Genomic DNA, 26967 nt, shown 5'->3' on the forward strand with positions numbered 1-26967 from the left:
TATATTCTAATATATTAAGTAGAAATCAGTAGAGAATTTCTTTCTTTTGTTGTTTAACATGAATGACAGACACTTCTGAGATGCCCAGATCCAATATACTTTCACATGTTTTTGTTTTTTTTTCCTCAGCTGTTTGCTTTCGCTTGCTAAGACGTGCCTTTTGACACATACAAGTGTGCATGCTTAAGCGTTCAAGGCCTATAAAGCAGCAAAAATAACTCTGCTCAATATGTGCTGTATGAGCACCATCTCCACATGTACAAGTCTCTCTGACAGCACTCAGAAACATACTCTCTGACAGCGTGTGCATGTACTGTACCTAAATGAGTTCTCTTTTTAACAGCTGATTGCGTTGCATCAGCTTAAAATCACCTGTTTCAACTGCAGTGCTTAAAAAAATTGTGCAAACGATACGTTTTCCTGTGAACTGGTTGACAAATTTCTACTGGTTTATTGTGTATCGGTATACTGTCCATCACTGATTGATGGTTGTTTGAAGTGAATTTTAAGTAAAAAGCATAGTGTAAATCTTAATTGTCTTATAAAGCATATAATGCTAACCTGATGTGATTATACTTCTATTTTTGTCAAAAACATTCTGTGTGGTCAAAAGAAATGTTATGTTTTCTAGAAAGACTCTTTATAATAAAAAGATTAATGCGCATTGGAATCAAAACGATGTGAGTCTACTGGGCTATAAGCAGGATTAAAACATTTTCTAAAATGAAAAATAGGGTGCTGAAATGTTCTGCACTGGCTGTACACTGTATAGAGAAAAACAAGAGCTTTAATGCAATGTTTGATGACCTTATGTTTATGTTCAACTGCACTGCAAAAGGGCTGTTGTGTGTAATTAATCTAATGTTCAACAGTTGCATTTCATAATTGTCATTTCCTTTAGTCATCTAATTACAAGGAACTTGAAAGACATCGCTTGGAAAAAACAAATGACAAGTATATGATCAGTATGGTATTGTGTGCATCTGTGCGTGGGTGTGCATCTATGTGTCTCTGTCAGTATGAATAGTTGGACATAAATGTAAAATGTAGTGTTGTTTAGTCAGTAGTTCCATATTGTACAAATTTTTTTACAATAAAAAAAATGCATCTATGTTTTTGATTTGATAACATAGTTCGCAGTGCTTCATGGGATTAGTTTATTCCTTCATAAAACAATACAAGAGCAGTCTTCTTACCTTTGTTGCTCTCTATTTTCTGAACATACATAGGACTGCTGGGCTACCGTCATGTCGGAAAAGTAATTTTGCAAGCTTTATAACGTATCCCATCCTCCACTGTTCAAGTTGTTTCTTTAGTCCCTGATTTTCATCCAACGGTTTTGTATATGGTTTAGTAGAAATGAAAATATACACTTTGTAATATGCAGTCTATAAATATGTCCCAGTGGGTTTCCTTCCTGCAGCGTGAGACAAACAGAATTAGGAAAGGTGCCACTTTCTTCGCCTTGGTATTGTAAAATGGTTGGTTGTATTATATACTTATTATATATATATATATATATATATATATATATATATATATATATATATATATGTTCCCATCGTATGCATGCAGATTGTTGAAATCTGCAGAAGTTCTACATGTACAGATTCCATGTGGGCCTGATAACATCCTTTCTGACACATGACGTGAAAGAATTCACACCATATAGTGGGTTTTTTGTCACTCAATATTTAAGTGTAACACATTTGTGTAAGTCATGCACTTGTGTAAGACATTCTCTCTCTCTCTCTCTCTCTCTCTGTTAGTTGCTAGCCCAGGGAGGCTGGTCCTCTAAAACAGCCTCATTAGAACCTAATCATAGCAGCTGCACATGTGATTTTGTTTGTGCAGTTTACACGTTTTTATACGTAGGTTGCGATCACAAGCATATGACAACTGTAAAGAAACAGCTTAGTGTGAATCTATATGTGGAATAGATTTGGTGCGCTGCTCAATTTGCAGTTGGTCTGCGTTTGTTGGGTGATGGAATTCACCACCCAGCAACATTCTCAGTTTTATCTACTTTAAATGATATCGATCTAAAACGAGGATCAAATCCAATCAGAAATTTTCCTTGTGGTCCAAGGCAGGAACAGACTGTCTGGTTTCAGTAAAGTCGTACTTATTGTAATGCATGTAGAGGAAATGAAGTCATGTCTTTTAAAACTTTCCTTTTTCTGATTTTGCAAGGTCTCAGATCCCCACGGATATATTTAAAAAGCCTGAAGTCTTGAAATTCCCAGACATATTCTGCTCTGACTGGATATATATATATATATATATATATATATATATATATATATATATATATATATATATATATATATATATATATATATATATATATATATATATTTATTTATTTATTTATTTATTTCAGTGTAAACAATTATTACAGAATAATGTTTCGTTTGGTTTGTGAAGATTTATTGCATTTACAAGTAATGCAACTTAATTCATAGTCTGTCTTTAATTAGATTAGGGAAAGTCTGAGTCCCTGAGAGTTAAAATATACAAACTTGCCACCTTCATGAATAGTTCACCCTAAAATGAAAATTCATAATTTACTCACCCTCATGTCGTACCAAAATTGTATACGTTTGATAGCTGAAAGGATTTTGAAAGGCCTTTGACTCCATAGTATGAAAAAAATACTATGGAAATCAGTGGGGACCATCAGCTGTTTGATTACCAGCATTCTTCAAAATATCTTATGTTCCACATAAGTAACTCGTACAAGTTTGGAATGACATGAGAGTGAGTAAATGATGATAAAATATACATTTTAAAGTGTGCTATGCATTTAATGAAATACTATTCTGTTTTACTGCACTGTTATTCACATTGATTCACACTCACATTATGCATTTGCCAGGCACTTTTATTCAAAACAACTAGCAAAGCATTCAAGTTGTTTTACATGCCATATTCATGCTTCAGGGAGTAAAAAGAAATTGTGCATAGTAAACGATCACAATCTGGAATACATGAACACCTGTGAATCTATTCCACAACTAATTTCTAGTTCTAGTAGTTCTTTTTGTCATGGTTTTTCATTAGATTACAAATAATATTTATACGGTTTTTTGATAAAGTTCTCAGCAATGGGAAAGAAAAGGGAAAGACACTCTTGCAGATATAAAGGACACTGCAACATAAACGGTAGAATAATTTATTCCTCCCTTTTGCATTCGATTCCCCAAGATGGCATGAGAAAAGATAGCAGCTCCTTTTTTATCGCTCTAATGACCTTAAAGTGCCATCATACGTGGCTCCATTACTAGTGACAAGTGTAAATTACACTGTCAGTCTCCTCATTGTTAAAGATCACGTTATCCATTTTAAAGGCATCACCTACCAGACATTTCAGTAGCCATGGAAAACATTCACATTTTGATGTCTTCGCATCCGTCCAAGCACTGTGGGCCATTTTTCAAATGCCAGAGTTCAGGAACCGCAAGCTCGACAGTGAAATTTTTTTCACTTAAGTAATAACCTATAATTTCTAGGGGGACTATTTTTGCTTTCTCTGTTTTGTTTGACGTTTGTTTATTTTGTTGGTGTACGGAGAATCTCTGAATGCGGTGTCACGAATGTTGTACATCAAGAGTTGACCCTGTCTTCCACTACGTAATTTTATTTGTTTCAAGCTTCAAATCCAAGTAGATGAGGGATGAGTGATGAAAGGTCTCAAGCTTTTAGGTTCTGGATCTTGTCACAAATTGTCAGATGATTCTACGCTGACAAGAGCTTGCTGTAAATAAACATGTTTGTCTGCGAGTTTCTTATAGGCTTGCCATATTCGCACTATTCAAAATGCGGCATATTTCGCTCAGTGCGCAGCTGGTGCTGCAGAGGCGCCATCTGTCCCAAATTACAGAGTATCTTCCTGAATGTCTTGTCTCAGCTTTTGTCATGTATCAGGAGTTGACTTCATAGAGTCAAGGCTCTTTCTCGTCACAGCAGGCTTCCGAAGAACACATCTTTCAAATTCAAATATCATATAAGCTGCTCTAAAATGCAGAGCTCCATAAATACCACCATTTCCCTGAGCTATGGTTTAGTCATATAGCATACACTGTAAGCTTACAGAGCAGTTTTACCTTATCTGACACTTCAAAATGACTCTCAGCAGTGTATCCAGGGGTTAAATTGAGCCAAAGAGATCTGGAATGGCCTTGTGGAACTTTCTTTCAATAAAAGAATCAGTACATAGGCCTGTGTTGTTTTTCAGCGAAAAAGGCATTGAATAGACATTACAGAAAATAGCTTTAGAAAGAAATGTTTAGATTTAACTTGTTAGCTACGACATGGAAGACTGTAATGCAGCTCAGAAATGGCATGAATACATTTACACTACAATTTGAATTGCATAAATTAATATAATACATGGGTATATATATAAATATTATGACAATTGAAATAAATATTATTTCTTACATAAATATTATGACAATTGAAATAAATACTACCGGGCGAACAGTTGGCAGCAAGTCGAGACTTGGTCAGGTCAATGATTGAGTCATTCAGTCATTTAATCAGGAGGAGTGATTATTTTTAAATCCTAGGGTCACTGATTCATTGGGAGGGGTTCCGGGAGGGAGTCAGCACACTGAGACCAGGGAGGAAGAGACGGTGGGAGGAGCCAGGTGAAGACGGGAGGAGTCCGGGCGGGAGGCGATCCAGAGCCCAGCCATGATGGTTAAGGGAGGAGCCATGGAGAGGTAACGGTCATCTTGATTGAGCAGGTAGTAAGGCGGAAAAAGGGCGACACAAGGTCCTAAACCGCAGCAGACTTCGGCGACTGATGTTTTTCTCAGAAACACACAACAGTTCTGAGGTGACTTTGTTTGGAACTATTTTAGTTTGTGAATTTTGTGTGCACATTCTGACAGTATTACGTCTTTAATTTAGCGCAATGTATTTTTTTTTGTTTATTGAACTATTGTATAAAAGTACTGGTGCATAGATGTTTGTGAACAGCACACTTGTTTGTGTAATTACACATGGATAGGCATTTTGTTCCATCATATCTTGAATTGTATTAGCATATAAAATTCTAAGGCATAGACATTTAAGGGCTCATTTATACAGAACAGTGTTCCAACCACTGCACAACTTTTTAATTCTTTCTCTCTGCAAGACTATTGGTGTCTTATGCATGAAAAAGATATGTCAAGTTCAACTTGGACAAAAAAAAAATCCTGGTGTGAGGTTGCATTCCACGTATCTCAATGCCATTCCTTTTTTAAATGAAGGCCCAGGCAGGCGTCAAACAGGGCGAACAGGAATATTCTGTGTATTATTTTTTCAAGTCCTCTGACAGGAAGTAATGCATACAATGTACAGATCTGGGTCATTTACTGCGATTGCAGGGAAAAAATTTTTCTCAGAAACACACAACAGTGCGTTAAATGTGTTTTGTGTGCACTCAATTAGTAGAGAAGGGAATGACTTTGCATTTTTCCCGATTGTCTGATCTGATCATGAACAGACCAAGTGGAAATGCCCAGAAACCAGATAAACCAGAACTAACTAATCACGGGCGATCTAATAACAGGAAACAGAATGCAACCTGCAGTTGAGTGGCTTGCTGCAGTATTTATAGTCCTCTGATTAGGAAGTAGCAGCAGAGGAGTGATCGCAGATCTCCTGGCACTTGTGAGATCTGAGCAATCTGACCGACTCAGAAGGTGGTTTAAGAGCATTTTCCTCACTCTGATTCTGTATATAGTTTTTGTTCTCTTCATGACATAACATTCCCTCTTACTTTCCCTAAGATGTACATTTTCCCCCTTCTGGACTGTATCTGTCTCCTGGTGCACTTTTGCTGTTGTGGCGCCACAAATCTTATTTAGAGCAAGATGAAAGTGTGCGTCCCATCTGATGCATGGAAGCTGTGAAGAACTCCATTTATCTTCTTCCCCCAACCACTGAAGAGCGCCAGTGCAGCGTCTGTCCCTGTCTAATGGCTCTGGAGATAACACCTGGCTCCAGCAGAGGCTGACACTTCTGCTTTTCTCCACGAGAAAAAGGTGACGGGAAAGAGGAAGTCAGAGAAGTAATTATCACATGCTGTTGTAGGAAGCACTATTGACGGTTCGGTCGTCATATTTATCAGTGTGTGTATGTTCACCTGGAATCCATTCAGTTCTGCATTCAGCATGGACTTGTGTGAGTTTGTATTTATTGATTTATTGTTGTTGCTTTTTCAAATTTTTCGAATAGAAAAGTCAGATTCAGGAGGAAATACATTAAACAGGTGCATCCAGCAAAACTAGTCATGTATATATTAATTCAGCCATTAAATTGTACTTAAGACTAAAGACGTCCATAACGTTACCAAAGACTTCTGCTTCAAATAAATGCTGTTCTGTTTATTGAGCAGCCAAATGGCACATTTGAATGATTTTTTGAAGGATAATTTGACACTGAAGGCTAAAGTAATGGTACCGAATAGTCAGAATGGTCTTCACATGAATAAACTGCATTGTGAAAGTAGTTGTTTTAAATTGTAACCATATTTTACAATACTACAATTTTTATTGTATTTCTGGTCTAAAAAAGTTACCTGGTATATAAGAGACTGTCAAAATGTGTCAAATCTTGAACGATGGTATATGTTAACGTTCTTATTGAATTTTTGAATTTAGTGAAATATTTATTTAGCAAATTTTTCAAATTCCATTATCATTTAAACATACACTCTCCTTTTCATTTTAATTAGCTTTGTGCTGATTATAAGATGTTCACAAAAGTGAATGTAATAATTAAATCATGATTAACCGTGATTGTTTTTATCTGGATGATCACCCTTATTCAGTGCAGACGGTGCATTTATTAAAAAATCAATTTCCAGGAATTGTCCTTTAGCGTTGGAACTTTCAAATTCAGACAGCCTGTTTTGAAATGCAGCAGAAGTGTGGTCCTTTCAGTGTCATTTCATCTTTAAAACACTCAATTTAAACAAGGTCATTGTAGGATCTCTTGAATTCACAGTGTTGTCACAGTTACTTCTCGCTGTCTGACAGAGATTTAGATTGTGAGTATTTAGACGAAAACACATCAACGTGACAGACGATCTTCATCTTAATCTCACTGCTGTCATGGAAATCTGCCCACTTATATTTCAGTCTGATGAAGTCCTTTCTCTCATTCAAAATGCGCTTGCGGTTTTCCACATTTGGAAGCTGATAGATGCTCACCCTCTCTGGATGCATTGTCTACAGAACTGAAGAGGCTCAGTGGCAGTGAAAATGAACAAAAGCATGTTGTTATCTTGAGAGTACAGTTTGGGTCATTCAAATTTTCCCTGTAGGATTTGTGTCCTTGGTCTTCTGTGTCTCTATTGTTGCCTTCTCATCACTTTTCTTGCATTTTTTCTTTTGCACTGCCTCTTCGTCCTTCAGTGATGTTTGGTACTGGTGTTTCTGATAGCTTTAGAAAGGTGAGAGTGTATCCTCACTCAATTAGCCCTCAGTTCGCAGCACTCTTGTGTCAAGAGTCGTTTACACTACAGAAGACATGCAATTACACCTGAGGGATAATATGAGTTTGACTGAGCCTGTCAGTCATTGCAGCGGTGAGCCTGTATTGCTCTGTTCTCTGTGCAAAAGCAAAATTTAGCAAGCATTTTTTTTTTTAGATGCGGTGGCGTTTGATAGCACCACTGTTTGTTGTAATGCATGGTTAGTGAATATACAAAGAAAAAGACAGACACAAAATAAGATTGTGAGCATAAAGAATATAGAATATATACAGTCAGGGCCAATAATATTGGCTCCTTTGGTAAATATATGATTGAAGAAGACTGTGAAAAATGCATTGTTACTCCTTTTGATCTTTTATTTAAGAAATTGACAATGCCTATCTAACCTTTCACTGGATAATAAGAATTTCATGATGTTTTTAACACTTTACATTAAGGTTCATTGGTTAGCATTAACAGCCTCAGTTAACATGAACTAAGAATGAGCAATACTCCTAGACCATTTATTAATTTTAGTTAATGCTAATTTCAGCATTTACTAATGCCTTATTAAAAAAGTTCTTTGCTAACATTAGTTAATGCACTCTGAGCTAAAATGAATTAATTAACTATTGTATTTGTATAAACTAACATTAACAAAGATGAATAAATAGATTAACGCATTTTTGTTCATGCTAATGATGTTAACTTATGTTTCTCTAACACACACTGGCCACAGTTAACGGCACCCTTTTTTCCAATATTTTTTTTAAACTTCCGTTTTCCAGTTTAACAGCTCTAAATTTTCTACTATAAAGCCTGATGAGGTTAGAGAACACCTGGAAATAAATGGTCATAGCAGAATTTCTGTGTTGTTTTGAGGTTTGTGTTTGGATTATTGTACGGTTGGAAGATCCAAACATGGCCCAGTGTAAGATTTCTAACAGAGCCAGTCATTTTTATCTGTTGGTATTTGATAGAATCCATGACGTCATGTGTCTAAACAAGATGTTCAGCAGACATATAGGCCCACAACAGCAGTATATTTTATTGTACACATGGGGTACTTTTTATCCGTGTTCTCCAAACCCATTTTGAATGTTTGCTGCTAAAAAGCTATTTTTTTAGTTTCATCTGACCATAGAAGCAAGTCCCATTTGAAGTGTCAGTCGTGTTTGATAACTGAATATGCTGGAGATTTTTTTTTTTTGATGAGCAAAGAGAATTTTCTTTAAATCTTCCCAAACAACATGTGGTAATGTAGGTCCTGTTTGACCTTTTTTTAAAGGTTTTCTGACCCTGAGACCAATTCTCCAGTTGTTGTCGTTGGAGATACTTTATGAACTGTGCATTATGACAGTACAGACACACATCGCCTTTCAGGCAATTTTGTGACATTTTATGTTGAGTGGAAATTCTAAATTATTGCCTTTATGGTGGAAATGGAAATTTCTCAAAGCCACTTCGCTAATTTATAAAGCTTGCACATCAGAAGAATATTATTTGTTTTTTCTCATTCTGACGGATGATTAAAGGAATTTGTGCTTTGGTTGTTATTTATATTTCTTTTAAACAGGAAGCCATGGCTGGATAATTTCATGTTCATAATCACCCTGGAGTGCTCAAAATTGTTCATAGGAATGGTAATATATACTTTAGAGATATTTTACTCATAAGAATTTCTAGGGGTGCCAATAATTGTGTCCAACGTGTATGTAAGAAAAAAACTTTTATTTCATACTGATATTTCCCCCATTTTAAATGTAAATAAAAGATCAAAAGGATTTACAAAAGGCGGCAATATTTTAGCCATGACTGTATACTGTATATTTTTATATATATATATATATATATATATATATATATATATATATATATATATATATATATATATATATATATATATAAATATTATAACTAATGATTATAGCTGCTGGGGATAATGCTGTCTCCAAATTTTCACTGATTAGAGAAATAAATCAGTAACTCTCCAGTGGCTCTGCAGTGGAATAAGTAGGAAGCTTCATCGTTTGACTGCATGTCAAATAGGGTCTGATGCAACAGCTGGCATCGCTCTCCATTTCAAAAGAAACAACTCCGTCAATACTGTGATTAATATTCATCATCCATGCAACTGTCCAGTCTTTTTAACAGCGTGGCAGAGTGAAACAAAACAGACAAACAGAAATGCTCATGTGCTTGCTTTCATATTTGCATCAAATCTTTCAGTTTTCTGAGAGTGGCTGCTGGATTTGACTCGGAATACTGAAAAGAAGCACATTAAACAGGTCAGCAATAACTCTTTGGGGGAAAGCTGATTTTGATTCACCTCATGAACTGGCTGTGTTCAAGTTGTTTTATGAGATTGCACTCATTCAGTGGAGTTAATATGCCCAAATAGTGAACATACTGAATATGCAAAAGAAACATTTAGCTTCATGTCTTAATTGCTGCCAACATTCCTTTAGTGATGGATATATTCCAGAGAAACAGGATTCAAGTGATGGTCTAGTTATAAATGTTACTACATGGTGATGCCGCAAAGCGTGCCTATTTTATTGTTTTTAACTGAAGTTTATTATTAATGATTATGATATTTTAGGTAACTGTTTCAGTTAAGTAAAATCAGATGTTATTTTGATGCTTTCATAAAATGTTTATTTTATTTATTCTTGGCTAATTATATATATTTAGCTTAAATCTTGAATTTTAGAATCATAAATGTGATTTTTCTATCTTTCCTTCGATTCCATTTTAGCATGGCAGGTTTGCGTTATAATCACAAGCTGTCACTTAGACAGGAGCCTGCTGTCTTTGTGAATGTATATTTACACCGGAGCAAAATTTCAACACTTTATACTTGAACCTACTGACAGACATGGCAGAAGGGGAAAAAGTGCAATTTAAGAGATGTTACTGTTAACAATTTTTGCATGCACCTCACCTTCAACATCTGGAGTGGTAACTGTTACTCCATCTGGCTGGATGTGCCTGAGATGTTTGTGTTCAGCAGATGAGAGCATCCCTGAGTGCAGCTGACTGAACTCCACTCAATTATTAAGCAATTAAACATCAGTCATCGATACTTCTCATCAGTCCAAACAGACACCTGGATGAAATTAAGAGCAGTAAAAGATGGATGGACTACAAGTTTAGAACCACATGAGGTGCTGTATATACGAATTCAATAATTAAGCACTCGCTAGACTGAATAAATTAAATGCGACAGGATTCAGAATGGAGATATATTCATGAATAATTTAGTACCTCGCATAACAGTTAATTTCAAGCCTCAAAATCATTTGCATATTGATGGAAATTTTTCAAACTTTTCTGTTTATTTTAGGCATGCAAGAATAGCGGGGGAATTGTTCTAAACAGATGGTAATAAAAAATCAAGGCATAGTGGTAGAGCATGGTAGAGCATTGCGCTTGCAACACCAGGTCATAGGTTCAAGTCCCAGGTTTATCCTAAATATAAAAGTGTCTGCCAAATGAATAAAAGTAAATGCAAGAAATCATGCAATTCAAGTGTATTTGTATAGTGCATAAATCATTGCACAGTGGCTTTACAGAAAATTTTAAGCTTCTAAATTATATTTATGAGTAGGTTATTGTACAGTAATGTTGTGCATTGGCACAAATGTACAGTAAAAATCACGCAGATACACAGGTACAAATTACATGTGATCAAACAGACGGTGAACGCTATTAATTACAATGATTATATTATATTATATATAGTTAGCGATTGCAATAAATAGTTTTGATTAAGCAAAATTTGTTTGTTTTATATATTTAGCAGCATCTGTGTTTTTCAGAGTGGGGAGGGGGTCTTCTATAATGTTCTAAAATACATTGAATATCTTAGGCAAATTTCTGTAATTAATAATGTATTTACACTCATGTTTATTTTGTCCGTGGAACACAAGTTTTTGGTGTATTTTGTATGTTTAATGATTTCAATTTGTGACTTCCCTGACAAAAATGAAAATTATATGTTGGGGGTAAATTATTCTTTTGGAATGTAAGTAGAATATTATGCTACACCCACAACCACACACATATATATACATATACATCAGGCTGTGAGTGAAAGGAATAGGCCAGATAGGGCTCCTGATGTGTCAAGCACCCTGTCTGTCTTTTGATGTAGTTACAAAAGCTATAATGAATGGGGCGATGCCACAAGCTGTAGGTGAGCCCAAAAAAGGGTCAGTGTGATGAGAAGGGCCTGGCCAGTGATGGACTGTGTGATTATTCAGGCCTGGAGGTGTAGATCTCTGGAAAGGAACGGTTTGTTGTGTTTGCTGCTGCTCTGTCAGTGTAATCACTCTGAATCACGCTGCTATAAATCACCCGCACAGCACAGCTGGTGCTGGAACAGCCGCAGTGGCTGGGATGAGTCTGTGCGGAAACACCTTGTGCTGACCAGGTGCAGTGGATTGAGTGGAGCGAGTGGCTTGTTAGAGATCAGTGATTCACTGATTTTATGAGCTGGCTGGATCATCAACAATCAGCAGCTGTGCAGGTGTGTACACATGTTGAGGATATTTCATGTCAGTTCTGCAAACTGAACGCTTTAACCCAAAGCACCAGTGGGATGAAGGCGCATTTGTTTTTCAAAGTCAGACTTTGGATCTATACAATATCCAATCCATTTTGCTCCTTTTTCTGGCTATGAACTGACAAATGCATATGAATATGCATATACACTGGGACTTTTAAACATGTTATCACACTGCTTGTGCTTGTTCCAGACAACTGTCAGTTTGTGCATTAGTGATGAGGACTTTTCTACTCTTTTCATGCCATTGGTTTCTATTCAGAAACATGCGAATGTGAGAGACAAGACAAAGTCATGAAAATTTCACTGCGTTTTCACTGAAAGTTTGGTTAACTCTGCAAATCTGCATCATATAAACATATGAGCAATAGAAGATCAGCATGGCGTATTAAAAAAAGGAAAACTTTAAATCCTTAGGACTGGAGCATTGCAGTAACGGGGAGTAAATTACCTATTGCAGCAATTTGGATGTATTATTTGTAGAACTATGTTTTTTTTTTTTAAATTCTGTACACTCTAAACCTGGTTAAGTTGAGTTTACTTGAGAAACTTGGTTATTACGCCATGCTAAAATCCTCAGAGAGATGTCATGATTGAACTGTCTTAATGAGAAAATCTTTTAATCTTTTTTCAGGAATTGAACAAATTACTGTTTTAAGTTATTTACTGAACATTCACTCAACAAAGTAATTCAGAAATGTTCATTCAGCCTTTCAGTAAGTCACTGAATCATTCACTCAACTAATTCATTTAAAAACGCTTCATAGTTTTGTCCTTGAGCAAATCAGTATATCATTTGCTCAAAATGATTCATTCAAAAACACTGATTCATTCAGCAAGGCCGTGCTGCAAATTATATGGGTCTGTTTTTGTAGGTGGAGAAAATATTTTCTAACATGTAAGTAACTCATTATTATTAAATACCTAACTACTGAACTGTGCTATTAAAACTGTGTCTCAATATCAACAGAGCAGTGATTACCTGCGGCTGAATTCCAACTATGTTGACATGTGAAACAACATTCGCTTTTCGTGATATGGCTAACCAGTCTGTCATAGAAAACAACACTAAACAGTGATTAAGCAGAAATTATTTTGTGCATTAGTATAACATTTTGAAAGCTGTAGAACCACATCTCTGAAAAGGTGAGCACCTGTCTTCCATGCTAGGGCTATGTTTGGCTGTCCATATAGGATATATTCATCTTTCACCACATGGAGAGGGTTTGTAGTGTCTGTATTGTAGATATTTGCTCCACTCTTGATCCTTTACTCTGAAATGGGTGCTCAGCGTTACAAACAACCGTGCTGAGTCTGTGCCTGCTCATTTCCGTATAGCCCCACAAGCTGTAGTTCACACTCTAATGTCTATGAATATGATTCTGAGGTTGAGAGTGTCTGCACTGAGAGGGTTATTCATCCGTGGCATGTGCAATATAATATTTGCCTTCTTAATTTAAAGGTGATGTTTGGCCTCTAATTTTATTTATGTTAAAAACAGCTTTTGTAGATGCATGTTGTTTTCATATCAGCCATTTGAATGCTGATTCACTTAAAAATAAGCTTTTTTTACATCCTGACTAGTTAAATAGAGCAACACTTACTTAACCAGTAGTGGTTTTCAAACCTGTCCTGGAGGCACCGTTGCCCTGTGCATTTTATATGTCTCCCTCATTTAACACACCACTGCAATAGCATATGTTTGGGACAAAACTATTATTTGTAAATAGTCGTCATTTTTGCATTTATGTTTTTTTAGGCTACTGACGCAGAAATTACACGCTTAAGCTTCAAGAGTGAATTTAAAGGAACACAACAGCTGCATTCACTAACTGAATCTTGTGGGTTTTACCCTGAAGCTTTATATGCAGGTACAATAACAGGAAAAATCAATCTTGATCCATTTGTGCGTGTGTAGTCAGTCTGTAGACTCAAGGGAAGGAGTCTGTGGAAGGCATTGAAATGCCTTTAAATGTTAATATTAGCTTGGCTTCTTTAGGGGAATGAACGCAAAATGATGGTGTTTACATGTTATTAGCTATTTTGCACACTTTAGCATAGGAAAGTGTGTTGTGAGACGTGTTATTCCTTCAGTTAAATACATAAACATGGTGATGAGTTAAACCTGTGGCAGTGTTGCAATCTCATGAAAAAACTTAATGATGTGCTCCAGTGAGCTACAATGCTATTCAGCAGTTTAGGATGTTGTAGCTGAGTATGCTGCTTTCAGGCTGGCATGGATTTTTTAAAAAACATTTTAGTTTACCCTTTATTTTCAGTTTGCATAGATGAGCTTTTAATGTGACCATCAATTGAAAAAGAAACAAAAAATAATACAGTTTTTATTAGACGTAGTCCCTAATAACACACATGCAGTACCAGATGTCTGTTCAATGTGTTTATTCATTATTGAAGCATCTACTGTACAACATACTAATAAAACATTTCCTTTCTGGTGTTAGAATAACATGCAGTAGATGTTTAATGTTTGTGATGTTAATGCACTCAATTTTTCAGATATTAATTATATTTAACTTGATGGTTCGCCTTAAAATTTTGTCATTATTTACTCAATCTCATGTCATTCTAAACATTATGACTTTTTATTCTGTCAAACACAAAACAAATAGTTTGCCAGAATTGCCAGTGCATTGTGGATGTTGATCAGGGAAAGAAATCAGAAAGAAATCATATGGCTATACAACTGATGCTATTTTTATTGTTTTTTGTAAGTTTTAAGTTTTATGAACAAACCAAAACTTTAGTAATTTTCGTAATATTGATAAACTAAATACAGCCTTTGTGAACATAAAAGACTCAAAAAAAAAAAAAAAAAAAAACATTCCAAAATTCTCAGAACAGGGTCTGCCTGGTTTAAAAATGGCAACAATGAAGTCAGATATCCAAAGCCATATGATAGCGTTATGCGGTGCACCACAGTTTATGGTTTTATTGTCTGAAAATGTTGCAGTTTTTTTTAAATAAATTCATGTCGGTTTGAAAAGACAGAAAGGTGAATAAAAGACAGACATGAATTTTTGGGTGAACTAATCCTTTAAAATAGAACACTTTGTATTTTAGCTCTACCACAGATATCGTTCTGATTTATATTCGCTCACTGGATGAAGCTCACGGTTATGAGTTATATAACCATTTTTGTCAATGAATCAATTGTCTTAAAAGTTAAAGAGCTAATGTTTATTCTTTCATCTCCCCTTTTCCAGGTCAGTGGGGCAGGTGTATGGGAGAAGAATGTGGAACTGGCGGGGTTCAATCCAGGACAGTGTGGTGCATCCACTCAGAAGGCTGGACCACGCACCACTCCAACTGCCGGCACTCCGACAAACCCGAGAGCCAGAGGCCTTGCTTTAAAGTGTGTGAGTGGCACCAAGACCTCTTCGAATGGGAGGTTTCAGAATGGGGGCCGTGCGTTCTAGCCTCATTCCATTCCAACGAGCTCAAACCAAGGATGACGGAGTGCATCACGGCCCAGCATGGCATCCAGAGGCGGAAGGTCCACTGCGTACGCACCTCAAACCGCACTGCTGTTACGGAGAGAATATGCGAGTTCTTTTCCCCGCGGCCAGCGCTCGAACAAGCCTGCTTGATCCCCTGCCCTCACGACTGCATCGTATCAGATTTCTCCTCCTGGTCCGGCTGCAGTCGAACATGCGGGATGGGTCTCCAGCATCGGACCCGACATGTTTTAGCCGCGCCGATGTACGGAGGCGCCAACTGCCCCAACCTCACCCAAACAAGGACTTGTGCGAACCTTTTGCCCTGTCCGGTTGGGGAAAGCGAGCATCACTACAGCCTTAAAGTCGGCCCCTGGAGCGAGTGCAGGCAGCCGCAACACAAAGGACTCTGGATGAGCGGAAGGACCATGTTGGACTTCACCACAGGAGATACGGAGAGGAACACAGTCAAACGACACATCCAGAGCTCCCAGCACCACCATCACCACCTCCACCACCACCACCACAGCCTCAAGGGCTTGGACGTGGAGATCGGCTACCAGACACGCCAAGTTCGTTGCGTGCGAAGTGACGGCAAGAACGCCATGCTGAGGTAAGAAGCCTTGAACGTATGCAGACGCATCTGGCGTGTCTATTCAATTTACAATAATCTGTGTACAAGCAATGCATGCCTGAGAGACAAACCCTCTGAGAACATAAACCCTTTTAAGGTCTAAATCCCAGATTATGCTCTTGAAAGCAAGGTACTGCTGCTGCTTATGTGAAAGGAATTGCTGTGCAGCTGGATTTTTGAAGCGGCTCTGTGAAGTGGGCCTAGCTAAATCGGTTAGTCCTCCATTAATCTCCTTCCTGCTGCCGTACTATACAAGGTGAGCAGAGAGACATGCCTCTGGCAGCCGCGAAGGCAGCAAGAGAGAGATAGGCCTTTGAGCAGAACACACTATGGCGTGATGTAAAGGATTGAATTTACTCTTTTGCTGGAATCTCTGCATCCATAGTACGAGTTTGGAAAGACGGTCAATCACTGTTACGCTGTAGTTTGTGCTTCATTCTCATTTCACTCTTGGTAGAATTAGAAGTCGCTGAGATGTAGCTCATCCTCCTCTCACAAAGAATATGGATTTCCCACAAACTGAGGATAATGAATGCTGGAACTAAGGCAGGCTTTGAACATGACTTTAAAGATGCCTCCTTTGCAAAATATTGATTTGCAGGCAGGCATTCCCGATAAAGGTTTTTAAGTCTCAAAATGTAGACTTTCATGTCTTTGCTGTATTTTACCTGTGTCATGGTGCTGTCTGTTGCCGCTTGCTGTTCAATGTAGTTTATGTCTACTAATATATATATAGGACAGGGACAAGAAAAAAAGGATGCATTGATTTCTCTGAGGTTCAGCTTTAATATCTGATTAAAATATATTCAAGCTATGTCCCAAATGACGTATTTTGCACTAGGGGTGTGAACCTACACTGGTCTCACGGTTCGGGTCGATTATGATTATCATGACATTGATTCGGTTCAATTCGATATCATGATGCATTGACGATGCACTGCACTCAATTTTCACTTCCCATGTATACAATTTTGTCAATAAATACAAGCAGTCAAATATATGAACTGAACCTTTAATTTTACCTCTTTGTTGTTGACCGTATCAAACATCAAACAGAACTCAAGTCTGTACACAAGACAACAGAAGCATTCTGAACAAGATGCATTTTATTTGTATGTGACATGATTTACACGCAGTGTGTCTTCTTTAGGTCGTGTCACTGAAACGAGTCATTTCTGAAAGCTTTTTCATGTCAACATGAAACATTAGTATATTTCCTGCCCACTTGTTGTTATGCAGGCAGACCTGAGAAAATGTGATTTTCACATTGGTCTGAATGAAAATGCAAATTTGATTCTTTGCTGCCAGGTACCACTTTTGGAGTGTATAATAAATATAACATAAAACATTATAGAAAATATAACGTTTGCCGTTAATGACTCTACACAAAGTAGCACGGTTCTCTCAAACGCTGCTTTATCAGGCTTTACAGGCATGATGAAATGAAAAGTAAATCAACCGATCATTGCAGATTAGCGTCACGCAAATGAAGGAAATGGAAAAATCTATCGCTGAGTGAATCATTTGGGAGTCATTGAGCAAATAAAGTAAAAAACAAATGCATATTGTAAGACAATGACAGTGCTTTTTGACCTTATATGCACGTCAGCTTGTTGCTGGGGACTCTTAAAACCAAAATATGAACCTTTCATAACCCATAATAGTGGACACTTTAATTTCGACACCCTAAGTAATCTAATCACACCTCCCCTTTCGACAGTTGAATGCACAAAGTGTCCAACATTCAACACTTCATTGTTGTGGTTAAATAAATGCAACCTTATTCAGAGTGGACACACTACTGTGTTCTATACACTATTTATGCTACAAAATTGCATAGAATTGTGCAAACAGGAAAGTACCTACAAATGCATGCATAGATATTTCACTTTTTGAAGCTCTGCAAATGAATTTTTACTAATCATGAAAATTAATTTGATAAGTAAACTTGTTTGCAATGGAAAGAAGAAAGAAAACAGCTTTCAATCAAGCGGATCAAACGGGTGGTGTATTTACAGACAAACATTATGGAATTCACATTAAATGTAGAAAAATCTAAATGAATAATTTATTATTATGGGTTATAAAAATTGCAGTTATAAAAATCTGTAAAATGACGATACATTGCTAAAATGCCCATTTTATCCACAATTTTTCTAGAAAGAAAATTGTGTAATGATATACAGTAAATATATTTTATATCTGAAGTATGGGTGGATTACAGCCTTATATGAAGTGCAAAGAGCTGTGTATCCATAAGAGCGTAAAGCAACAGTTCTTGATGTGTCAGTTTAAACAGACTGTAAAATGGGGATCATCCCTTGTTAATCCTCATGTCAGGTGAAAAGAGGCTGCTATGCTTTGACATATAAATATCTTCATTACTCACGCTTTTGGCATTGTCACCTGTCATTGGCTTATGAAGACAAAAGCTTATGAAATTAGAGTTGACGTAGTGAAACTTTGCATTCTTTGGGTGTTGTGGCATCTGTGTTTATTTCCACTGAGAGAAAATCTATTTCTGGCAGCAAGACCTGACTGTATTCTGTCAGCATATGTATGTTTTATATATGAATCTTAGTTGGTTCAGTGACTGAAATGTCTTTTGTCTGTGGAAAAGGCAGGTGTTCTTTCTTTTTTTCTCTCTCATTGCATGTTTGTTTAATATGGATTCTCAAAGTTCAAAGTAGAGGAGGGTGTTGTGGGGTATGTAGAGCAGAATGGGGTCTGACAGGTTTACTACAGGTATAGTATAACAAGTTAGAGGCTGCTGTGTTATTTTACAGTGAGACGGAGCATTCGCTCTAATTAACATATTCATTTGTGAATCCTACGTGCATGCTTAATGAAATGTAGCGATTCGAATATTTCCCACCTGAGTTCAATTTCTGCAGTTTTTCCAATTATAGTCTAATTATCATTTAAAATGAAGTGAAAATGAATGCTACACAAACGGATTAGGATATACACAAGTAATTGAATCGGGTGACTTATATGGATGAATCGCTAATTAGATATCCAATTTGTTGTGCATTTATTCATATTTCATACTGCAGACGTTGCTTCGTAGGACACAAAGGTGAATAACTCATTTAAATATCCTTCACTTTACATTCATTACACTGTCTGCTGTGCCAAAAAAAGAAATAAATAAATAAAAATCAGATGCACTCGTTTGCTGTACCGTCACTCGACCATTGCAGTATATAAAGAAAATCTCTGTCTAATTATCAATTTAGTCTTCTCTTGCCACATATACTCTACTCATATGATTAAATATGCAAATTATGCACTGAAAAGTTGGCTATGTTGCTATGGAATCTTTTGTGGGGGTTTTGTAAGTTTGTTTTAACTGAATCACAATTTGCATTCATTATGCCCTATTAAATAGTAGCAGTGGAGGAACAATTGATGGCATTTATCTCATAAAACATATTCTAACTGTGTGCTTTCAACTCTAAATGACATAGACTTTCATCTTTTTGGCAGCAATGAAATGTTTGAATATGTTTTCTTTGTGCCTCTCATTCTTAATTTATTTGTTTTCTTGTTCTTAGTCTTTGTACCCTTGACAACGGCCCTGGAACCTTCCAGTCGTGCATTATGCCCAGAGACTGCGAGACATCTGATTGGTCCGTTTGGAGTCCGTGTTCAAAGACATGTAGGGCATCAGATATGTCGCCTGGTTTTCGGGTCAGGGCTCGAAGCATAACGCAGACTCCTATTGGACTAGGCAAAGAATGCGTTTCTCTTGAGGAAAAGGAAGCCTGCAACATCATTGGAGACTTGCTTCCAAACTGCCCTAGGTTTGTGTTTTAGCCTCCCGATAATAATTAATTTCCTACTGTACGTGAAAGTGTTGTGTTCAAGTATTTATTTACTGAACCCCTGTTGCATCAGAGCATAGCAAAGATTAGAAGAAGCTAATTAATGAGATTAGGTTTTTGATCAATAGCAGCAGACTGTTATTTCATTAAAACCACTGCTTTATGCATCATAACACTTTGCTTAGTCAATGCATTTTCATTAGTAGATGGTTTCCTACCGGAAAACAGGAAGCTAAGCCTATTAGTATCTTTCAGCAGCAGCTCACTGTGTCCATTTATCCAGTGCAACTTTTAAGAGGAGCCCAGCACGATATAATGAGACTATAGTGCCAAAACAAAAGAAGTGTGTTTCACCACAGCGGGCGTATGCTTTTGTTCTCCAGGTATGTGTGGAAGAGCACAGATTGGGGGGACTGTCAAGTAGCCCCTCTTCTCAGCCAGCAGGACAGACGGCTTAACAATGTAAGCGTTCTCTGCGGTGGAGGGATTCAGACAAGGCAGCTGTACTGCGTCCAGGTCCCAGACAACTCCACCCCTCATCACAGAAAAGAAGGTAAGGATCAGTGTCTTAACGACATGAAGGTAAAGTGGTCTGTCTAAGTGAATTCTGTACATCTTTTTAGATGCAGATGTGTTGACTTACCAAGGCTATTTCGTTTTGGTTTAAGAAAACCTTATCGAAAGGGGTTAGCCGCTTGGTTAGCCATTTGCATTGGCTGTGCGTAACCATGCCTGTTTCTAAGATTAGAGGTAGTTAAAGGGAGTCACCTTGCTCTGAAATTAATTTCGAGGAGCTGCACTAGTCAGGCAAAGCAGCGTTTGGATGGATTCGAGGCATGCTGAGCTGAGAAAGGCATACAGATGAAGATGACTGCTTTCAATCAATGTTGTTTGGGGATATAGATCAATGAAAATCAACAGTGGTGTTTGCTTTCCACCTGACCCAGAGGACTCTCACACTAATGTTAACAGAGCACAGCCAAAGTAAGAGACTTTCAAGAGGTTTGCCTAAACTTTGGAACACTTGTTTGACAAAAGTCACATTGAGAATCAATGCAATTCAAAGTCAGTGCAAAATCGTTTTACTTTCTTACTGCATGTTCCTGGTTTTATTGGGAACTATTCATCCAGTACATTTCATTGTAGAGTTGAAACAAATTCTATTATCTTTACAACTTTACTTCATTGCTGATGTCTCTTGGACCATGAAGGCTACTGGATAATGTTAATCAACAGCCAAATAGGTATTAAATAAAAATTAATTCTGATCCAAAATAAACATTTTTGTTTACATAATGTGTACTGTGTATATTAATTATATTTATGTATATTTAAATGTTGTTTATATATTAAATATAATTGTTTATAATTATATTATATATTGTAAATTATAAAAATATTTTCTGAGTGAATATTATTGGTCTTATTGTAATGAATTTATCCATGCAGTTTCCATTTCTTTTTTACTTTGTAATGTTTGTTGAAAAAAGTGATTACTTGTTTTTCCTGTGAAACGACAGGCGTATATCAGATTTCTCTCACCATTTTGTCTTACAGTTATTTATATAATATTTTTGTTTTTGTTTATATTTAAGTATATTTTTCTAACAAAAGTTCTAACTAAATTTGCCGTTATACCTCTATAGTGTCCAGGCCGGTAAGTGGTCGTCTGTGTACAGGAGATTTGCCATCCGCAGTGCAGCCCTGCTCCATACCATGCCCACAGCCGTGCCTGCTCTCATCCTGGTCCTCTTGGGGTGCCTGTCTCCACGACAACTGCATGGAAACACATGGTCGAAAAGGTGGGCCAATATGGGATTGAAATGTCATCAATGGAAAAAAAAAACACCCCGCCCCTTTAATTAATACAAGCTCTAAAAACCACTTTAAATATGTGTTTAAAATTGATGATTGGTACACCTCTCCACTGAGCTGAACCCGGAGGTAACAGAGTATCTAAAACTGACACCACTCCTGGTGAGAGGTGATAACATCTGTCACTGAAGCGAGCTGCCAGGGTACTGCCTTATAATGAGAGAATTTAGCAGAGGGCAGACTGATGTCACACGAATCAGTCATACATAAGTGGTGCTTTCAGTCAGAAATGACTCATTCTGGGGAGGAATTGTAAGAATAATCCCAGCTTTAAAACAGTGATGCACTTTTATCATTCAAATGCTTTATTGAAATAAGATGAATAGTCTAGACTAGAGGTATGAATATCTAAATTCTAAGGTTAAAAATGGGAAAATAATATGATACAATGTGATGCAATAATTTTAAGTGGCCATATAGACATTTATAATGGTACAAGGCTTCTGCAGCATTTCAAATAAATGCTATTCTTTTAAACTTTCTAAAAACCTTGATCATCATATCAGAGTGATTTCTGAAGGATCAAGCGAAACTGAAGATTGAAGAATGACAGAATAAATGACAAACAAATTAATAAATTACAAATAAGTCACAGTGTGTTTTCTTTGTATTGTTTTGTTTTTTATTAATTTTAATTATGTATTAAATATTTTTAATGATTAAATAATAAATAAAAGTAAGAGAGTGAGCTACATAATGTAAAAAGATTTGAATGAACTCTAGATTGCGCATTTGCAGATATTTTGGCAAATCAGTTTGAGTCAAAGATTTCTTCTGAAACTCTTGAGACATATCACAGGTCACTTTTTTTCCCTTGCAAGAAACCCATCTGAGAAGAATTTGCTTTTCATGTAAACTGATTACTGTCTAGAAGATTTTGTGATGTGTTGTCCCAGTGGGACTGTCTGATAGTTAGGGTGTCTAGATTCTCTTTTATTCGTTGCTTAGACTGCACCTTGCCAGACAAGAGTGTGTTTACTGTTTTCAAGCCTTTCACCTCACTGTTGTTTCAGAGTATCGTTTGATCTTTGATATTGGATGAACAATGCAGAACTCCAGAGCCTAGAGCTTTCATAAATAGAAAAATGAACTTTTTCTACACATACAAACAGATTTAATCAGAGGGGCCTCGTGGATTTGTTTTTTAGTTGTTTTATTAACATTTCTAGTGCATTACAAATCTACAATTGCCCACAGTCATTTTTTATCCTCTTTGTGTCATCTTGTGTGAATGTAAGCGTGTGTGGAGGAATGAATCGAACACCGGCTTGGTAATGATTGTAAGTGGCAAATTCTATCCAGCATTAATGTGAGTAGGGAGCATTGAAGTGGGACTGATAAGGTTCTGAAGTATTGGAAGTGAAACGCTGCCTGCAGCCCACCAGTCTTTCCCATGAATAAATCCGATAGCTCCCGTGAACCTTTCAATTATTAATATCCGCAGGGATGTGTCTCCACCAAATTGTTTTTCACAGTTTGGAGGAGGGCATTGGCCATCCAGGAGTTTCTTTTGGTCCAGGAGCAGGGCTGTTGGTGTGTGAACTGTGTCTGCATGCATGTTCTCCATGGGAGTATGTCCTCCACAATGGTGCTCAGATGTAGTTTTAGGATGATGTGTAGTTGTAACTTGTTCTTTTATTGTCCTGGGGTTGAGCTGTTGTCATTTACAGAAGAGGAATGCTGCTTTTGGCGCTCAAAGGTACAGGAAGTTGTTTGTTAGACCCTCAGTCTGTCGTGTTGTGTCTTCGGTGAACGAAACATGCATTTTAGTGCATGAGCTGAAGTATATATTGAAAAATTGATATATCTTGTGTGTGTGCGTGTATAAAATGGAATATTTTGTATTTTTGTAAAGCAGTTTTATTTATTTAGAGCTGTTCTCTCTCCAATATATGACACCCCCTTCTGAGATGACAGTAAAAGGTATAAGTGTCTATATAACAAGTATGAAGGCTTTATGGATAGCATAAAATAAATCGTGAACAAATGAATTTCATTAGCACAATAAGATCCTGTAAAAATACAACCAATTGCCCTAGAAGTGGGGAAGGTTATAATAATAGCGCTCTTTATACATGACATTAATTTATACAATTTGGTGAAAAATAGCACATTTTAATATGCTTTAATTTCTTGCAGACCCATATGGGAGTATTATATCAACGTTTAAAAGAACTGTTCCTACTGGCTTATTATCTGTGGAAGTAAACGTTAGTGGTTTATAAAAGTTATAAAACATATAAAACAGATGGTTGTTGTGAATATGTTTGTAGAAAATAGTTTTGTGCAATCGTCTTTTATTACAAGGCTTAACAAATGTCATCAGAAATCAGTTCTCAGTCATACAGTAGGTTGTAACGCATGCCTTTTCAATTATTTTATAAGTGAAGAAAACTGGTATCACAGACCAGGTTTACCCCAAGTTTTGAATTATATATGTGATACATTCGGATCTTTCATCACACAATACATGCATGTCTCATAGAGTTTACCGTCTTTTTGTGTCAAAGCAATGTTGAGAGCTGTAGGGTGTTTTGATTATTTCAAAGGCTTGGCTCACACTATGATTTTCCCAGGACTGCCGAGTCAAGCCCCCTGCAGGGGTGTGAGATGAACCAAATCTCAGTACTGGCATGCACATAGTCAAGGAGCAAAGATATGAGGAGTTAGTATCTACTCATCACAGACCGTAAACAGGATCAGATGGTATCCAGACAGCTAGCATCCCACCCTCATGTTAGTCATCAGATCATCTTGTTTGATAAATTATGCTTGGAGTAATGCCCAATTCATCTTTTTTCCCGCTTATTCACTGTACTGTAATGCATATTGATGTCAGCCAGAGCTGGCTTTGAAAACGTATGCCAATTTATGAAATATTAATTAGTGCTGGCCTAAGAGTTTTTTTGGTTTTTTTTTTTACGCTGAAAGACTTGAATTCAAAGACGATGATGATCTCTTAGTCGCACAATGCATTTTCCTTTTTTTAATGAGACCAATGTTTTGCCTTCACGTTTAAGCAGTATTTTTAAGTGTTAATGTTCATATTCCAGTGCTATTTCATTTATGACCGGCATCTCAGTTTGCAGTCATAGCTCATAGCTTTACAAATGAGTAAATGAAAAGAGTGTATTCAGGCAAATTACAGCAGAGCAGGAGTAGGAATTTATTCTGCTAACAAAAGCTGTGACAGAAAGCCTTTTCAAATGAGTTTCTATTACAGGCTTATTTAGCCACCACTAGAATTTCAGTTCAGAACTCACTGGCCAGAACTGGCACTCATTTTCCTTCACAATAACCCTAATCCACCTGTCTCTCGCTCTGCTCACAGGCTACAGGCAGAGGAGAAGAGAGGTGCTGGAGGAAGGATCAGAAACAGAAAGCTGTGCCCATCTCCTGGAGTCAATGCCCTGTGAGGATCCAGTGTGCTTCCTGTGGCAGGTGCAGTCTGAGGGCGCTTGTGTGCCCACCGAAGGGAACTGTGGAAATGGAACCAGGACTCAAACTGTGGCTTGCCTCAACTCACAAGGTAACATAGTCAAAATATGTCTGCATGTGTATGTTCGCTACCGTACAAAACAAATACTTGAATGAATGTGAACACGTTTATTATGCAGGCCAAGTTGCACATCGTGAAGGTAATACACTAATTTAAGGGTGCTGAATAAAGTGTAAGCAACAGTAATAGCGGTATTTTAGACAGCACCGCTAATAAATTGCCATATCAGAAGGATACAGAAGGATAGCATAGATAGTAATGCGACAATTTTTCCTATTTTTGCATCAAAACTCTAGATGATGCCTACAAAGCATTCTGTTTTTGAGAGTGATCTACACATTGGTTCATGTCATGTCAGTGTCACACTGTTTCATCAGTTTACCATTACACGGGCTGATATGTGGCTGTAGAGCTGTCTGAACGTGTTTCTCTCAGCAGCATGTTTTGGAAATCAGTTAGTCTGACCCATTTTAACCATGCTTTGTCGTTTATAAGAGATTTCATAAACATGAGGAATCCAGTAACGTGAACTTGATGATTCCTTAGTGACACCTCCATTGCCCATCTTTACAACCTGTGAAACTAATTGGAGCTTTTTGCGTGTTTTATTGTGTCATAATAGATTATGGGTGGATATATTAAGGAGGCTGGAAAGTTAACTAATTAATGTTCCTGAGGACCATTGACACACAAGTCTGAAAAGTGCTGTGTTTGAAACTGCCATAATTAGAATCAGATATTTTTTCTCATAACTCTTAACATATCCGATGTGTTTTTTTTTAGTTAACACCAGTGTATACTCTATTTGATCTTCTCCACACCTCAATTGATAAGCTAATTGATGCAGTTTGACACAATCAGGTGTTTTGGGGATGAGATAGAGTGTCTTATTAGATCTTCATTTGTGAATTCATTATTTCAGACTCGATGACTATAAAGGGCCTCTGTGTTATTATACAAATTTGGTTTGACCCCATTTTAAAAAGAGCAGCTTTCTCATTTGAATACAATGCTGCTATGTAAAATTTAATTACCTAGTATTTATAGGTAAAACAAATTTGTGTAGCAAAGAAGCGAGTAATCATAGCTAACAGCATCAAAATGGCTCTCTTGATTTTGATAATTATGCTGATGAGAAGTCTGGTTAAATTAAGCGTGAAGTGTCTCCGTCGCTCTATTGTTTAACCTTTCAGCCCAAACCTAAGAAAGAGACTGAGAGAGTAATGAAGGATTTTTGGGCACGTGTTGTTTTCAGTGTAGCTTTCTTGACTTCCTTTTGCCAGAATTAATTGGGCTCTAGAGGACTAGGCATTTCTTATGTTTCTGCTTTATTTCCCAAGAATGAGCATATTGATGCATGGATATCGGGGTCTGTTCCTCTCTGACCATGAGAAGGGGCATTTTTCTCTACACTGATGTTCAGACTGCTCCAGTTTACCGGCCAGTTAAAGCTCATTGCATAGTGATATATATCCCTCTCTTCTGTATTCAAGGGCAGGGCGGAACTTTTTTTTACAGTCTTAAGAGACACCTGTCATGCAGTGCACAGCCTGATTGAAATCCAGCTACAGCCTTGAAAACCTTAGCACATCTCCAGAGTATGTACGCACTGGACTCCTGGACTATCTGCATAAAGTCT

General features: G+C 37.1%; 1 protein-coding gene across 7 annotated transcripts in view; it reads left to right on the forward strand.

Annotated features, from left to right (window-relative positions):
• thsd7ba (thrombospondin, type I, domain containing 7Ba) overlaps positions 1 to 26967 on the forward strand; it is a 123873-nt gene that overhangs the window by 19705 nt on the left and 77201 nt on the right. For 6 of the 7 annotated variants that reach the window (XR_006251853.1, XM_043249639.1, XM_043249642.1 and 3 more), the window contains exons 3-7: positions 15263 to 16106; positions 19685 to 19933; positions 20338 to 20507; positions 21601 to 21756; positions 25161 to 25358. Coding sequence is in view for 6 of the 7 variants with exons in the window: in XM_043249639.1 (XP_043105574.1) it covers positions 15263 to 16106; positions 19685 to 19933; positions 20338 to 20507; positions 21601 to 21756; positions 25161 to 25358 (1617 nt within the window). In the remaining variant the exon portion in view is untranslated. The remainder of the gene's footprint in view (positions 1 to 15262; positions 16107 to 19684; positions 19934 to 20337; positions 20508 to 21600; positions 21757 to 25160; positions 25359 to 26967) is intronic. The other variant, XM_043249644.1, reaches the window with a different exon arrangement.

This window comes from Puntigrus tetrazona, chromosome 9 (assembly GCF_018831695.1).
Source record: "Puntigrus tetrazona isolate hp1 chromosome 9, ASM1883169v1, whole genome shotgun sequence".
NCBI lineage: Eukaryota > Metazoa > Chordata > Actinopteri > Cypriniformes > Cyprinidae > Puntigrus > Puntigrus tetrazona.